The sequence below is a fragment of the Oncorhynchus kisutch genome, linkage group LG13 (assembly GCF_002021735.2).
Source record: "Oncorhynchus kisutch isolate 150728-3 linkage group LG13, Okis_V2, whole genome shotgun sequence".
NCBI lineage: Eukaryota > Metazoa > Chordata > Actinopteri > Salmoniformes > Salmonidae > Oncorhynchus > Oncorhynchus kisutch.
The window spans coordinates 64,278,140-64,294,559 of record NC_034186.2 but is presented as its reverse complement, the minus strand read 5'-3'; the positions used below and the strand labels follow the sequence as shown (position 1 = coordinate 64,294,559).

The 16,420-nt window shown below is 40.9% G+C and overlaps 3 protein-coding genes across 3 annotated transcripts; all 3 read right to left on the bottom strand.

Annotated features, from left to right (window-relative positions):
- Positions 1-863: 863 nt before the first annotated feature.
- LOC109901701 (C-C chemokine receptor type 1) lies at positions 864-3,247 on the bottom strand. Its single transcript, XM_031786914.1, has 4 exons — positions 3,153-3,247; positions 2,841-2,880; positions 2,571-2,642; positions 864-2,025 (listed from the first exon to the last, which is right to left on the bottom strand). The coding sequence occupies exons 2-4, from the start codon at positions 2,876-2,878 to the stop codon at positions 981-983; spliced, it is 1,155 nt and encodes a 384-aa protein (XP_031642774.1). The 5' UTR covers positions 2,879-2,880; positions 3,153-3,247; the 3' UTR covers positions 864-980.
- Positions 3,248-3,994: 747 nt separating this feature from the next.
- Positions 3,995-8,865, bottom strand: LOC109901914 (C-C chemokine receptor type 4-like). The gene is made up of 2 exons (XM_020497926.2): positions 8,626-8,865; positions 3,995-5,696 (listed from the first exon to the last, which is right to left on the bottom strand). Exon 2 carries the CDS (start codon positions 5,690-5,692, stop codon positions 4,661-4,663), a length of 1,032 nt encoding a protein of 343 aa, XP_020353515.1. The 5' UTR covers positions 5,693-5,696; positions 8,626-8,865; the 3' UTR covers positions 3,995-4,660.
- A 120-nt stretch (positions 8,866-8,985) lies between these two features.
- On the bottom strand, positions 8,986-14,371 carry LOC109901702 (C-C chemokine receptor type 5-like). Its single transcript, XM_020497682.2, has 2 exons — positions 14,239-14,371; positions 8,986-12,673 (listed from the first exon to the last, which is right to left on the bottom strand). The coding sequence occupies exons 1-2, from the start codon at positions 14,243-14,245 to the stop codon at positions 11,610-11,612; spliced, it is 1,071 nt and encodes a 356-aa protein (XP_020353271.2). The 5' UTR covers positions 14,246-14,371; the 3' UTR covers positions 8,986-11,609.
- Between the last annotated feature and the right edge of the window lie 2,049 nt (positions 14,372-16,420).

Genomic DNA, 16,420 nt, shown 5'->3' with positions numbered 1-16,420 from the left:
GGGGATGTGGTGTTCAGGGTGATGAGCTGTGTTGCTTTCACGCCAAACATAACGTTTTGCATTGTTGCCAAAAAGTTCAATTTTGGTTTCATCTGACCAGAGCACCTTCTTCCACATGTTTGGTGTGTCTCCCAGGTGGCTTGTGGCAAACTTTAAACAACACTTTTTATGGATATCTTTAAGAAATGGCTTTCTTCTTGCCACTCTTCCATAAAGGCCAGATTTGTGCAATATACGACTGATTGTTGTCCTATGGACAGAGTCTCCCACCTCAGCTGTAGATCTCTGCAGTTCATCCAGAGTGATCATGGGCCTCTTGGCTGCATCTCTGATCAGTCTTCTCCTTGTATGAGCTGAAAGTTTAGAGGGACTGCCAGGTCTTGGTAGATTTTCAGTGGTCTGATACTCCTTCCATTTCAATATTATCACTTGCACAGTGCTCCTTGGGATGTTTAAAGCTTGGGAAATATTTTTGTATCCAAATCCGGCTTTAAACTTCTTCACAACAGTATCTCGGACCTGCCTGGTGTGTTCCTTGTTCTTCATGATGCTCTCTGCGCTTTTAACGGACCTCTGAGACTATCACAGTGCAGGTGCATTTATACGGAGACTTGATTACACACAGGTGGATTGTATTTATCATCATTAGTCATTTAGGTCAACATTGGATCATTCAGAGATCCACACTGAACTTCTGGAGAGAGTTTGCTGCACTGAAAGTAAAGAGGCTGAATAATTTTGCACGCCCAATTTTTCCGTTTTTGGTTTGTTATAAAAATTTGAAATATCCAATATATGTCGTTCCACTTCATGATTGTGTCCCACTTGTTGGTGATTCTTCACAAAAAAATACAGTTTTATATATTTATGTTTGAAGCCTGAAATGTGGCAAAAGGTCGCAAAGTTCAAGGGGGCCGAATACTTTCGCAAGGCACTGTATGTGATGTTAGATGTATTTGTCTTTGCAGTTAAGTTGCTGTTCACACGGCAGTAGACCTCTCATCCACGCTGGTGGTCTGTGAGTAGACAGATCCTGTCCTCGAGGCTCTGAAGTCCCGGGGCAGGTAGTTCTTCATGAACTGACACAGCCTGCAGGGAACCTTGTTAATCAGTCTTATGAGATGCCTTCTAAACTTCTGCCCCAGAAACACATAGAGGATGGGATTCAGGCAGCTATGGGAGTAGGCCATGGCCTCTGTGATCTGTAGAGTGAGTCTGATGGCTTTGCTACTCTCACAGCTTGAGTAGACCTCACTTAACTCCAAGGCCTTGAAAAATGACGTCATGTTGTACGGAGTCCAGCAGCAGAAAAACACCACAACCACAATGAGAATGAGTCTAATGGCCTGCTTTTTGGAGGATGGGCGACTGAGCAGCCTTCTCACTATCTGTGTGTAGCAGAACCCCATGATGACGAGGGGGATTAGCAGACCAAGTGTGTTCATTTTGAAAAGGCCAAAAATTACCAAAGCAGTGTCATCATAGACAGGGCGACAATTTTCTTTCTCGTTGTGTTTCTCCACTTTAAGAAACAGTGCCTCAGGAAACGAGGCCAGGAATCCAGCCAGCCAGGTCACGATGGCAGCGATGGCCCCGTACTTCCGTGTTCTAGCTCTCATGGCGTACACAGCATGGACTATGGCCAGGTACCTGTCCACACTCATCAGGGTGATGAAGAAGATGCCACTGTAGAAGCCAATGTGGTAGGCGCCGAGGACCACTTTGCACATGACGTCACCAAACACCCACTGATCTGTAGCGTGGTGTGCCAGGAAAGGCAAGGTGCAGACCAGGAGCAGGTCTGCCAAGGCCAGGTTCAGGAGACACACGTCGGTCATGTTGCGTAGTTTCACCCCCAGCAGGATGACCCACAGGACCAGAACGTTCCCCAGAAACCCCAGGATGAAGAAGATAGAGTACAGCACTGGCAGGAAGCTGGCTCCGTGTGGCTTGTACTTGCAAACGCCATTGTCATATTCACCATAGTCGTATGTGGTTACTTCAAATGTGTCTGCAAAATGTGTGCTGTAAAAGATCAGACGAGTAGAATGAACCAAGCAGCAATGATAAGAATGAACATTCTTAAAGCCACAATCTGAAAGTTGTGCTTATTATCAAAATGTGTTCCATCAACATTTACTTGCTATATTGTATTTAGTTTGCCATCATGGCCTTTTTTGCCTTTACCTCCCTTCTCACCTCACATTGTATATAGACTTGTTTATACTGCATTATTGACTGTATGTTTGTTTTTACTCCATGTGTAACTCTGTGTCGTTTTATCTGTCGAACTGCTTTGCTTTATCTTGGCCAGGTCGCAATTGTAAATGAGAACTTGTTCTCAACTTGCCTACCTGGTTAAATAAAGGTAAAAAAAAAAAAAAAAAAAACAACAACAATATTTACAGTACAATGGAGTAAATGCAATTAGTACTTTATTTCTATGAGCAACATTTCATTTTTTAAAACATGATTGGAAGATTGGGGCAGAAATCCTGTACCACCAATTGCACTCTTTCCTCAAAATATGTGTTTCTATAAGTCAGACATTTTAGACCTTATTAACTTACCCATATGCATAACTGGATGAATTCCCATTCTCAACACTCACAGAGCTGAAGGGAATGGTTGTGGTGTTCCCCCTGAAATTCATTACCAATGATTTGAGCTTCTCAATTACAGGCGCATGTATCAATGGCCCATGTTGTACAGCATAAAATATGACATTACATTATTTACAGCAATGATGTAATTATTATAAGTTATTATGATAAATGTATTAATTGATGATACTATTAATATTCAAAGCTATTTGTCAAATAAAAAATATAAAGTCCCACCCTGCCGTGGTGTGAACAGGATATCCAGTGATATTCATCCCTGAAATAAAATATAAGAAAATGACCACTGAAATTGTTTTGATTTATTCATTGCTAATTACAGGACTGCAATTCATTTGATGAAATTTGCTAATAAAATTACGTACAAAAAATATATAAATTACTATGACTTGAATGGCAAGAGGCTGAATGAAGCCTGCAGAGACACTATGTTGAAGATTCAAGATACTGTACAACACTATGCACAGAAGAGTAACTTTTGCAAAGCATCCTAAAGCCAACCCTCACATTCAGTAAGCATAATATACTCACTGTCAAACTGGGTTGAGTTGTCTCTCTGGGTGTGACACTCTGGTGTGACAGTAGTTCTGGGGGCTGTAGTGACTCTTAACAAGGTCAAGAGCAAGGGAACCTATATCTGCAGTTTTTTTTCTCCAACAGATGTCTTTGGCAGGGGTGGGGGGTGGGGGGTGGTGTGGGCGGATAGATGTGGCCAAACTATACTGCATAGCTGAGTTCAGATTTAAGTCCAAATGGCATGCATTTGTACCTGCACATCCCCTGTGCATCATGAATGCTTGGAACACTACAGGAAGCTGGAGGAATCCATGCTGCAGGTTTAGTTTATTGAACACTGTGGACCCTTTTTCAAGATCATTCATGTATTGTCTTTTTTGAACAGAGGAGTGCCACTTCTCCTAAAATCTTGATCTGTGCTGCAGACATGTTCACCACCAAGCAGGATATCCTGTAGATGATGCAAACTCATAGTGGTGCTCAGGCAACTAACTTTACTGAGAAGTGGTTAGCTGAAGACGGAACTAATTTTGTGTCATGACTGAGAGATGCATTAGTTCTAGCCTCATTGCTAGCATTCAATTGTCAAAATATGGTGACTGCTGATATACTTCCTGTCTTTGAACAATTACAATACATTGATATATAATAGATTGATATGTGTGTTTTCTGGATCCAAACAATTCTAAGTAAACCTACTGTAAAGAATATTTGAACCTATTGACAGATATAGCAGGATTGTTGTCTGTCTCATCTTTGAATTTAGCATCTTCAACTGAATAAAATATATTGTGGTGCAGATTGGATTATAGGGGGGTACTGCAGCAGCATAAAATGACAACACAATGCAGAACAAATATGTTTCAGTACAACAAAATGCACAGGCTTATTTATTGAGAAAACCCTCCCGAAAGGAACACAAATACCTACTCAGCCAACAAAGTTCAAAATAATTCAAAAGGTCAAATTCCTGATTTGATGTCCAAGTTCAAGTTAATGCCAGAACAGGTCTTCAATGAAAGGAGGGTCAAAATTCTACCAAAATAATATTTGGCCAGCAAATGTAGCCAATGAGTAGCCAGATAGCCACCAGGCCATCCAGCAGCAGTCCTCTGGCCACAACCCTGCCCCTGGTTGTGTTTTAATGTTATAACAAAAACATGTGCATACAATAAGAATAGAAATTGAGATAATCTCTATGCAAAACATATTGATATTATGTTATAGCAAAAATGTTGTGCAGGCCTGTACTGTACATGACATACATACATAGGTAATCAAAACATAAACAGCCCTTAAACAAATAGTCAGAGCTCATCAAAATACATTTAAAGTTAAATATTATACAGTTACACTTCATTTATATGCAAGTCTGTGTTCAGAAGAATACTTCATTATTCCATACGACACAGAAATTGGTCTTCTGCTCTACTTGCTGCTTTCCAACTGAAGAGTTTTTTTTGTCAATGAAAATGCATCAAATAGGTTTTCAGCAATGGAAGTATTGTCTGTCAGCAGTACAATCACACAGGTGTGTTAGAAGTCTCGTTTTCTGATCCTCTGCTGCTCACCATTGCATGTTTGCTGAGCTTTTTACACAGTGGATATCTAGAGAGCACAGTGCCCAAACACTTTCTGAATTTCTCTCCTACAAAAGCATAAATGACTGGGTTGACACAGCAGTGAGCCAGCGCTATGGTTTCTGTCACCTCCATAGCTGTATCAAGCTGTGTTGAAGCCTCACAGCTATTCCCAATGTCAAACATCTGAAGGGTCTGGAGGAAAACCACAACGTTGTAAGGGACCCAGGAGACAACAAACACACCCACGATGGCGAATATCAGTTTCATGGCCCTGTCTTTTTTGGAGTTCCTTAACCTCTGTAGTACAGTGAGAATACAGATGTAACAAAAGACCACTATGGGCAGACATAGGACGAGCCCCACTCCGTTTTCACCAAAGTTCCGTAACAACTTCCATGTCTTCTCTGTGTTCTCTGGGTAAATCAGCTGGCAACTTGTACCACTGTTCTCGTCATTCTCCTTCACCACCGCTACGAAGATGGCCTCAGGGAGAGCAGCGCTGATGGACGCTACCCAGACGATGATGCTCGCCAGCGCTCCATAGCGCAGCGTCCTGGCCCTCATGGCGGCCACGGCGTGAACGATGGCCAGGTAGCGATCCACACTCATCAGGGTCACAAACAGGATGCTGCTGTAGAAGCCCACCTGGTAGGCACCAGCCATGATCTTACACGGACTGTCCCCTTCAAACTCATGACCCTGGGCGTGGTAGGCCCAGAGAGGCAGGGAGAGGGCGAGGAGCAGGTCAGATAGTGCTAGGTTCAGCAGACAGATGTCTGTCATTGTCTTCAGTTTCATGTACTTGAGGAGGACCCAGAGCACCAGACTGTTGCCTGTCAGACCCAGGGTGAACACCAGGTAGAAGAGAATGGGCTGGTAGTTGGACCCTTGGGTTAGACTGGTGCCAGTGCTACAAGGGCTTTCATGGTTGCCATAGTAATTGTCTGTGCTGGTGGCCTCGGTTGTGTTCATCTTACTGAGGAAAAAAGGATGGTGTGAATTGTTAGTTAACATCAATGCTGTATTGTGTGCATCCTTGTCATAGAGATCATATTAAAATACTACTAGGGCTATGTCATAAACCCTCAAGTTACAGAATGGGTTTAAATGAAATCCATATTGGTCAAGGAGAAATCCAAACCAGTCTTATTGGAATGAATGGCAGTAGAGGCATAATCCTGATTTTACATATGCGGAAATGTGATATCAGAAACACATGTTAAAGGCATATGATATTAGAAATTGTGTAATAGAATTATTGTCAACCTAAAATATGAACATATTATTATAAATACAGTTTATACGGGTTTTATGTAAAGTTTCTGTATAAATAGCCTCTAAAATACACTGAGACCAGCCAGCCAGACAGCTGATGAAACTGAGGAGTATTTCTGTCTGTAATAAAGTCCTTTTGTGGGGGAAAAAAAACATTCTGATTGGCTGAGCCTGGCTCCCCAGTGGGTGGTCCTGGCTCCCAAGTGGGTGGGTCTATGCCCTCCAAGGCCCACCCATGGCTCCGGTCCTGCCCAGTCATGTGAAATCCATAGATTAGTGTCTAACAAATTTATTTCAACTGACTGATTTCCTTATATTTTCCACTTGTGCACTGATTTCCTTAACTGTAACTCAGTAAAGTCGTTGTTGCATGTTGCATTTATATTTTTGTTCAGTATGTATGTCAACAGTCTATAAATGTCACTATAGATGGTGGTGTGGACAGCCCAGTACATCACTGTGGCCGAGCTCCCTGCCATCCAGGACCTCAATATGAGGCAATGTGAAAGGAAAATTGTTAGACTCCAGTCACCCAAGGCATAGACTCTTCTCTCTCCTTTCGGCACACCAAGTGGTACCGGAGCAACAAATCTGACACCAACAGGCTCCGGAACAGCTTCTATCCCCCAAGCCATAAGACTGCTAAATAGCTAACAAAATGGCTACACAGACTATTTGCAATGACCCTTTTATTGTATTTAAATGTTACACTGACTCTACACACTCACTCACACACACACTCCACACTGACCCTCCAACACAAGCACACAAACCATTTGCTCACACACACACATAACACGCACACACATTCATACTGACTACACACACGCATACACACTCACATAAAATCATCATGTACACTGCTGCTACTCTGTTTATCATATATCCTGATGCCTAGTCACCTTTAACCTCCAGTGGCTTGTGAAAGTATTCACCCCCCTTCGCATTTTTCCTATTTTGTTGTCTTACGACCTGGAATTAAAATAGATTTTTGGGGGGGGTTGTATTATTTGATTTACACAACATGCCTACCACTTTGAAGTTGCAAAATATGTTTTATCGTGAAATAAGACAATTTTTTTTTAAACTTTGGCGTGCATTACTATTCATCCCCCCCAAAGTCAATACTTTGTAGAGCCACCTTTTGCAGCAATTACAGCTGCAAGTCTCTTGGGATATGTCTCTATAAGCTTGGCACATCTAGCCACTGGAATTTCTGCCCATTCTTCAAGGCAAAACTTCTCCAGCTCCTTCAAGTTGATGCTGCCTCCACCATGCTTCACTGTGTATAGCTTACTTACTTTCTCTTGTTCCTCTTATTTCTATTCCTCGTGTATTTTTGTTCTACTTTACTTTATTTTATGGTACTACTAGTATCGATTACTGCATTGTTGGGAAAGAGCTTGCAAGAAAGGCATTTCACAGTACTTGTGCACTGTACTTGTTTTCTTGGAAAGCTAGGAGTGCCATTGTGTGATACAATATACGCACTTGTTGCATTTACAATGTGTCTAAGTCCTATCATCAACTGATATCAGCCAGTGTATGATGTGGATTGACTGCATTGTTTGAATAGAATTTTGAAAAATTCATGGAATCATTCCTCTAAAACTGTCTGGCTAGCTAGCTAACAAACATACAGTGCAGAAACATTCTTCAAATTCATTATTTTACACAATATCTTATCCACCCTGACCAAAATGGCTGGCTTTTATCCCATCATTAGAAGGTTAATGTCCATTCTAGTATTCTAGTTTCTAATTGTGTTCTGAATGGTTACCTTCACACAGCCAGAGATGATAAAATCATATGTAACTTCAAATGTTAAAGCTATTATTTGTCACTCATCCTCCTATGTACTCCATTATGGCATCATACTTGTATCACTAAATACTTTAGCCACATGTAATCTATCAGTTTCCATGGTAACTGTGTTTTAACTTGGGTAATGATTCTTTCATATGAATTATAATGCTTTCAAATGAATCACAGAGTGTAATGATAAACTTTAAAACACCATGATGACTGATATGAAGAGAAATTGGTCATTCAAAACAACCTGTGGGAATTAACCTAATTTACATACTTGATGGAGATAACAAAGAAACAGCCCCTTATAATACATCTTCAGAAATCTTATGTCTAACAACAAGGCTTTTATTACTGTTGTTGTCAAGGTTATATAAGCTCAATACTGACATTTTTTGTTGTTCAAAGAACAACAGCTAAAAAGATTTGACACGCTCATTATTTATTTGAAAAGCTATTACCCCGTAGGGCCATATTAATGTACTAATACAATGTCTTGTTTAAAACTAAATCTTTCAAAATTAAAAAATAACATTTTCAAAACTATACTTTTTCCCTCACAATGTATGTATTGACAGACACAAAAAAAGTATTGGATCTAAAGACTATTTCTACATCCTCTTTAAACCAGAATCAATCCACAAGCCATATGATCTCACGCATCACCCACCATCCCCTGTTAAATACTGACACCCCCTGTTGACCGACCCCATTTTGTAGTTCCTGTGAGGCTAACACCCCTTCACAGACTGTCTATGCCTGTGTATATATTTGTAGGCTGTATGAAGTGCTATCATGAAGTGAAAATATATTTTATTTACCCCAATATCTTCTTTTCTGATCTACAGGTTGAATGCTGTAACCTTCCCTCTGGTGATAACGTGTGTGCTGGTTGAAACAGTGTGGCTGGGAAACTACTCTTTTTCTCTACTCTATTCTTTTGTACCAATGACTGCAACTTTCTTCTAGTAAGGTGTGCTCTAGATAACTATTTCTTTGCATTGCTGCATTGAGCAGGCTGAGGTGTAAATGTGGGTTTCCTGTAATGGCCCCCTAACTAAATGTCTGGGAATGAGTGTGGGTGAGGGAAACATCACCAAACATACAGATATCTGTCACGCATGCTGCTTTGAACTGTTTTCAGATGGAAAGACACAAATGAATAGAGTACATCTTAAACATCTTAGAAATCTTAGAAAGTAAATTCCGTAACTTTTATTCCTGGAAGTAGTCCTTGTGTGGGTTATGTCTGTAGTAGAAGGAGTAGGCTGGTAACCGAAGTGTTGCCGGTTTGAATTTCAGGGCTGATGGGGAAATTTGGTGTGACTGTGCCGGCAGCCACAGAGTTGCTGGCATCAGAACATCATGTGCGGCCTGCTGCCGTTGTGCCCTTGAGCAAGGCACTTAATCTTTTACATGATTTAGGGGCACTGCTCTGGGCTTTTTCCAGCCTCTTGTGCTTATCTTACAATAGTTTGCTTCCATATTAGATGAGGTTTGACAATACGTGTTTCCTAGAAAGATTCGTTCAACAACGCATTTTTGGTGGTTTAACGAGAAGTGGCTGGCGATTTACTTTCCTTGACACTTGTGCTTTCTGAGTCTCACTTCCTTATTTCATGTAAGCTATGTCAAGGCTATGTCCCTGTGTTGTTTAAGTTGTTTTGGTGTGAATTGATGTATCTCTGTGCATGTAGACCAAGCTGAATAAGTCAACACCTGGGGCGGCAGGGTAGCCTAGTGGTTAGAGCAGTGGACTAGTAACCGGAAGGTTGCAAGTTCAAATCCCCGAGCTGACAAGGTACAAATCTGTCGTTCTGCCCCTGAACAGGCAGTTAACCCACCTAGGCTGTCATTGAAAATAAGAATTTGTTCTTAACTGACTTGCCTAGTTAATTAAAGGTAAAAAAATATAAAAAAAATAAGTAAAGGTACAGGTGGGAAATGTCACTGAACAAGATTGTCTAAATGCCCATTACATACAGAATATCTTATACCATGAACAAACTATCAAAAGTGTGGTTTGAAATAAAAAAGAAAACATGTTATTGAAGACAATGTAAAAATGAAAACAAGGTAATTACAAATCCTAGACAGTCATGTATACAGGATATAAGTATGTTGTCTATTTACAAAACAGCAGTCTCAGCTTTTTTTATTTGTGTTTTTTTTAAACAGACAGTTTTTTTAAACAGCAGTGTTGTGACATTTATTAGCTTGTTAAAAAGCAAATGCCCCAGTCAGGTTTCTGTCACATTCTTAGAAGAAAAAAGCTATAACATACAAACTCAAAAATGAAGGCAAAAGGGTGAATCAATCTTTAAATTAAAAACAATATATAACTATATGTGCAGAGTATTCGGAAAGTATTCAGACCCCTTGAATTTTTCCACATTTTTTTTACATTACAGCCTTATTCTAAAATTGATTCAATAGTTTTCCCCCTCATCAATCTACACACAATAAAAGTAAAAACGTTTTTTATTGCAAATTGAAAAAAGCTAAAAACGGAAATATCACATTTACATAAGTATTCAGACCCTTTACTCAGTACTTTGTTGAAGCACCATTGGCATCGATTACAGCCTTGAGTCTTCTTGGGTATGACGCTACAAGCTTGGCACACCTGTATTTGGGGAGTTTCTCCCATTCTTCTCTGCAGATCCTCTCAAACTCTGTCAGGTTGGATAGGAGCATTGCGCACAACTATTTTCAGGTCTCTCCAGAGTTGTTAGATCGGGTTCAAGTCCGGGCGCTGGCTGGGTCACTCAGGGACATTCAGAGACTTGTCCTGAAGCCACTCCAGCATTTTCTTGGCTGTGTGCTTAGGGTTATTGTCCTGTTGGAAGGTGAACCTTCACCTCAGTATGAGGTCCTGAGCGCTCTGGAGACGGTTTTCATCAAGGATCTCTCTGTACTCCGTTGATCTTTCCCTCGATCCTGACTGGTCTCCCAGTCCCTGCCGCTGAAAAACATCCCCACAGCATGATACCGCCACCACCATGCTTCACCGTAGGGATGTTGCCAGGTTTCCTCCAGACGTGACGCTTGGCATTCAGGCCAAAGAGCTCAATCTTGGTTTCATCAGACCAGAGAATCTTGTTTCTCATGGACCGAGAGTCCTTTAGGTGCCTTTTGGAAAACTCCAAGTGGAAAACTGTCATGTGCATTTTACTGAGGAGTGGCTTCCGTTTAGCCACTCTACTATAAAGGCCTGATTGGTTTAGTGCTGCAGAGATGGTTGTCCTTCTGGAAGATTTTTCCATCTCCACAGAGGAACTCTGGAGCTCTGTCAGGGTGACCATCGGGTTCTTGGTCACCTCTCTGACCAAGGCCCTTCTCCCTCAATTGCTCAGTTTGGCCAGGCGGCCAAAATGTCTAAAGACATGTTTTCACTTCGTCATTATTGGATATTGAATGTAGATTGATGAGGTGTTGATGTTAATTTAATACATTTTAGAATAAGGCTGTAAAGTAACAACATTTGGAAAAAGGGAAGGGGTCTGAATACTTTCCGAATGCACTGTACATACTGTCAATCTCTTTACTTTTTTTTCGCACTTCACACAATACCACATGAGGACACAACTAACACTCTTTAAAGGTATCTATCAACAAAGGAATTGGAGCATGTAAAGATACAAAAGAGCAACTGATATCTACAGTATCTAATGTAAGCATAGATTCACAGTTAGGGTGGCTGAGTGCCACACTTTCAAAGAAATCCCCCTTTTCCTTACATCTTTTACTGTCTTTTCCCTTCTCAGAGTTTTTATATTCAAAGTGTGCCTGCATACAAGTCAAACTACAGCAGTCTTGTAGATGATATTTCAGAAGACCTGGAATAGACTGAGATATTTCTTTCAGACAACCCACTAACATAACGCCTGGCGAAGCACATTGGCATCCATTTTCTTAGTAACTTCAGGACAAGACTCATGAATTTCTGCCCTGCAAAGGCATAGATGATCGGATTCAAACAACAGTGTGTGAACGCGATCACCTCTGTCCACTGCATTGCCAGGTCTATGTTCTTGTGAGTTGTACAGTCCCCAAAATAGCTCTGGGTCTCCAGATAACGCAGGAGAATGACCACATTGTATGGGGTCCAAAAGCAGAAAAAGACCACTACTATGATGATTATCAGTTTGATGGCTTTGTGCTTTTTGGTGGTTTTGATATTGACTAACATCGGAACGATTCTGGAATAGCAGATCACCATGACGGAGAGAGGGAGAAGTAGACCCAAGACATTCATCTCTAAATAAGAAACCTGGCGCCACATGCTACCCTCTGGATACTCTGGTTTACATGTTGTAAGCGCAGACTCATTATTTACTTTGGTGAAGATGATTGTAGGCAGAGAGGCACAGAGACTGAGAGCCCACATGAACAGAGACAGAGTGGTCCCTACTCTGACTGATCTGGGCCTGGCCAGGGTGTGAGCGTGGACTATGACCACATAGCGATCCACTGTCAAGATCACCATGAAGAAGATGCTGCCATAAAACCCAAGCATGTATAGTCCGGTTACCAGTCGGCACATAAAGTCCCCCAGGAGCCACTTGGCTGCGGTGGCGTAGTGGGACCAGAAAGGCAGGGAGATGATGAAGAAAAGGTCAGACAGAGCCAGGTTGAAGAGACAGAGGTCTGTCATGCTTCTGATCCTCTTAAACATCACCAGGACACAGACCACCAGGCCGTTACCGATGAAGCCCACGATGAAGACCAGGCTGTAGAGTGTAGGCAGAAACACCCGTCCAAACTCCTTCACATTGGCATTGTTGCAGGGCTCTGATCTATATAAACCTTCTGTATCATCGTAGTAGGAGGAATAGTTATATTCTGTTGTTGGCTCCATATCCTTGTCTGTAGAAAGACAGAAAATGTATTGTTATTAGTCAAGGTGGAGTGCTTTCATTCAAAATCAACCTGAATAGTCAATGTGGCAATCTGCAGTTCAAACAATAAAAAAGGAGCCACCCTGCCACTGTTTGGATAAACAGCTGAGGGATGGGGCTGGAGAAATGGAACCACTAATTCTAATAATAATTTTCTACTTGTTCAAGTTTGTAATGGAAATGTGTTTCTTGCATATCCTAACTCCCCCTGAGACACATGCAGGAGTGGGGTCACAGCCAGGGTCAACATTGTCCAGGGCCCCTGGAGCAATTGGGGTTAAGTGTCTTGCTCAAGGGCACTGCGACAGATTTTTAACCTTGTTGGCTCCATATTCATATACATACTGTAGCTGTGGATGCAAGGACTGACCATCCATGAGATCAACATTATAGTTTTTAACATGTTTTTAAGCTATACAGTGTTTGTTTACAAATAATGGAGTGAAACAATCTTATATTTTAGATTTCTGTTGGTGTACAACAGTTTATATGAATGATAAGATATACACTCTACAAATAAATGGTTATATATCATTAATTTAAATATAAAAACAATCACACATTTCCCCTTTAAGTTGTTCCTTTAAAATATTTTCATTTTACTGAATATTCATCAAAACAAACAAACAAGTAAACACAGAAACACAAGCGTCATGCCCATACAGCACAGGGGCACATACCCTCTTTCCCGTTCCCTCAGATTTGTCCTGTTTTATAAAAAATGCAAGCAATTTTTTTGTTAATTTTGTTTGTTTGTTTCTCTGTAATACTACTAGCACCTAGCAATTTTATGAAGTTGGCTTTAGCTAGTCCAGATAGGTTCCCAATCTCATAACTAGCTACCAAGAAGCCATTTCAGGCTTTCAATCAGGTTAGAGTAGCTAGTTTGTCTAACTATCTTAGCTGGCATGCCTGCTGGCCAGGTTGGTAGACTACTAAATGTACTGAATAAGACACATTCATTGAAATCTTTTACCCAGATTTTAGCAGAGAAGCATATTTAGTTTATTATACAGGCTGATTATACAGATTATGGGGCTGCTCTGACACCTTCAGGTGCTTATAGGTGTTCACTGCACAGTCAAAGAAATCTAGAAAGTCATAGCCAGGGCTCTCCAATCCTGTTCCTGTAGAGCTACTGTCCTGTAGGTTTTCGCTCCCATCCTAATCTAGCACACCTGATTCTAATAATTAGCTGGTGGATAAACTGAATCAGGTTAGTTACAACTAGGGTTGGATTGAAAACCTAAAGCTCTCCAGGAACAGGGTTGGAGTGCCCTGTAAGTAGTCTATAATTCATACTATATTGTATATTAACAAAAGGGTATTTAAATTATTAGGGCACAAATTGAGTACGGTAATCTAACGGCTATCATTTTAAAACTCTATTCATCTCTTCAAGAAATTATGTAATTTTTGTTCATTTTTTATGCTAAAATGTCACAAGCATAAATAATTGTTGTGTTACCCCTTAGAAATACATATAGATTTGATATCTTCAATAGGTTTCTAGATGTTGACAAAAGTACTCACCAGGCATGATTAATGATCAATTAGCTCTTTGGTGTTTCTTCTCTGAGTCTCTTGAAGATGTGTGTATTATCCTGTTGTACAATAGCCTATAGTACTGCTGCTGCAGTTTCCTTCACCTCCTTTAGAAGGAGGTACTGTGAACTTATTATAATGAATGTTGGTTTGTTTCACACTGCTATTTTTAGACTGAGGTTTGGGTGTACACTCTTAGAAAAAAAATGTGTGGGGGGGTGAATAGTTATACACAGTCAAGTTCAGTTTTTTTGTCTTATTTCTTGTCAAGAAATAGCGTAAATAACTATTCGCACCCCCAAAGTCAATATTTTGTAGATCCACCTTGAGCTGCAAGTCTCGTGGTATGTCTCTATAAGCTTGGCACATCTAGCCAATGGGATTTTTGCCCATTCTTTAAAGGCAAAACTTCTCCAGCTCCTTCAAGTTGGATGGGTTCCGCTGGTGTGCAGCAATCTTTAATTCATACCACAGATTCTTAATTGGATTGAGGTCTGGGCTTTGACTAGGCCATTCAACAACATTTAAATGTTTCCTCTTAAACCACTCGAGTGTTGCTTTAGCAGTATACTTTGGGTCATTGTCCTGCTGGAAGGTGAACCTCCGTCCCAGTCTCAAATCTCTGGAAGACTGAAACAGGTTTTCCTCAAGAATTTCCCTATATTTAGCGCCATCCATCATTCCTTCAATTCTGACCAGTTTCCCAGTCCCTGCCAATGAAAAACACCTATACAGCATGATGCTGCCATCACCATGCTTCACTGCGGGGATGGGGTTCTCGGAGTGATGAGAGGTGTTGGGATTGCGCCAGACATAGCATTTTCCTTGATGGCCAAAAATGTCTCTTTGTTGCCTCTCTGATTAATGCCCTCCTTGCCAGGTCCTTGAGTTTTGGTGGGTGGCCCTCTCTTGGCAGGTTTGTTGTGGTGCCATATTCTTAACATTTTTAATAATGCATTTAATGGTGCTCCGTGGGATGTTCAAAGTTTCTGATATTTTTTTATAACCCAACCCTGATCTGTACTTCTCCACAACTTTGTCCCGGACCTGTTTGGAAAGCTCCTTGGTCTTTGTCGTGCCTCTTTCCATTTTTTAATAATGGATTTAATGGTGCTCTGTGGGATGTTCAAAGTTTCAGATATTTTTTTATAACCCAACCCTAATCTATATTTCTCCACAACTTTGTCCCTGTCCCTGTCCCTGACCTTGGTCTTCATAGTGCCGCTTGCTTGGTAATGCCGCTTGCTTGGTAATGCCGCTTGCTTGGTAATGCCGCTTGCTTGGTAGTGCCGCTTGCTTGGTAGTGCCGCTTGCTTGGTAGTGCCGCTTGCTTGGTAGTGCCGCTTGCTTGGTAGTGCCGCTTGCTTGGTAGTGCCGCTTGCTTGGTAGTGCCGCTTGCTTGGTAGTGCCGCTTGCTTGGTAGTGCCGCTTGCTTGGTAGTGCCGCTTGCTTGGTAGTGCCGCTTGCTTAGTGATGTTGCAGACTCTGGGGCCTTTCAGAACAGGTGGATATATACTGAGATCATGTGACAGATCATGTGACACTTAGATTGCACACAGGTGGACTTTATTTAACTAATTATGTGTCTTTGGAAGGTAATTGGTTGCACCAGATCTTATTTAGAGGCTTCATAGCAAAGGGGGTGAATACATATGCAAGTACCACTTTTCATATGCAAGTAATTTTTTTCATTTCATTTCACCAATTTGGACTATTTTGTGTATGCCCATTACATGACATCCAAATAAAAATCTATTTAAATGACAGGTTGCAATGCAACAAAATAGGGAAAACGCCAAGGGGGTGAATGCTTTTGCAAGGCACTGTACATGGAACCCAAAGGGGTTCGACCTGATACCAAAAAGGGTTCCACCTTGAACCCAAAAATGTTATCTTATGTGGACTGTAAGTAGCCCTTTCCTGTGGTCAATTTACCAAATTGCATACTTTTTTTAAAACACAAAAAATCTGGTGTTTCTCTGTCAAACAATTTTGTCATATTTCAGTCTTCTGTGATGTATATAAAGTGTAATATTGGGATGCAAACTCAAAATTCTAGACATTTGTGTCTGAAACTTTCGTTTCAAAGTAGATTTGTTTAAGACCAAGAAACACTTTGTGACACCAATTTGCCCACTGCAGTAATTCATGTAAATCAAGTATTTTACAC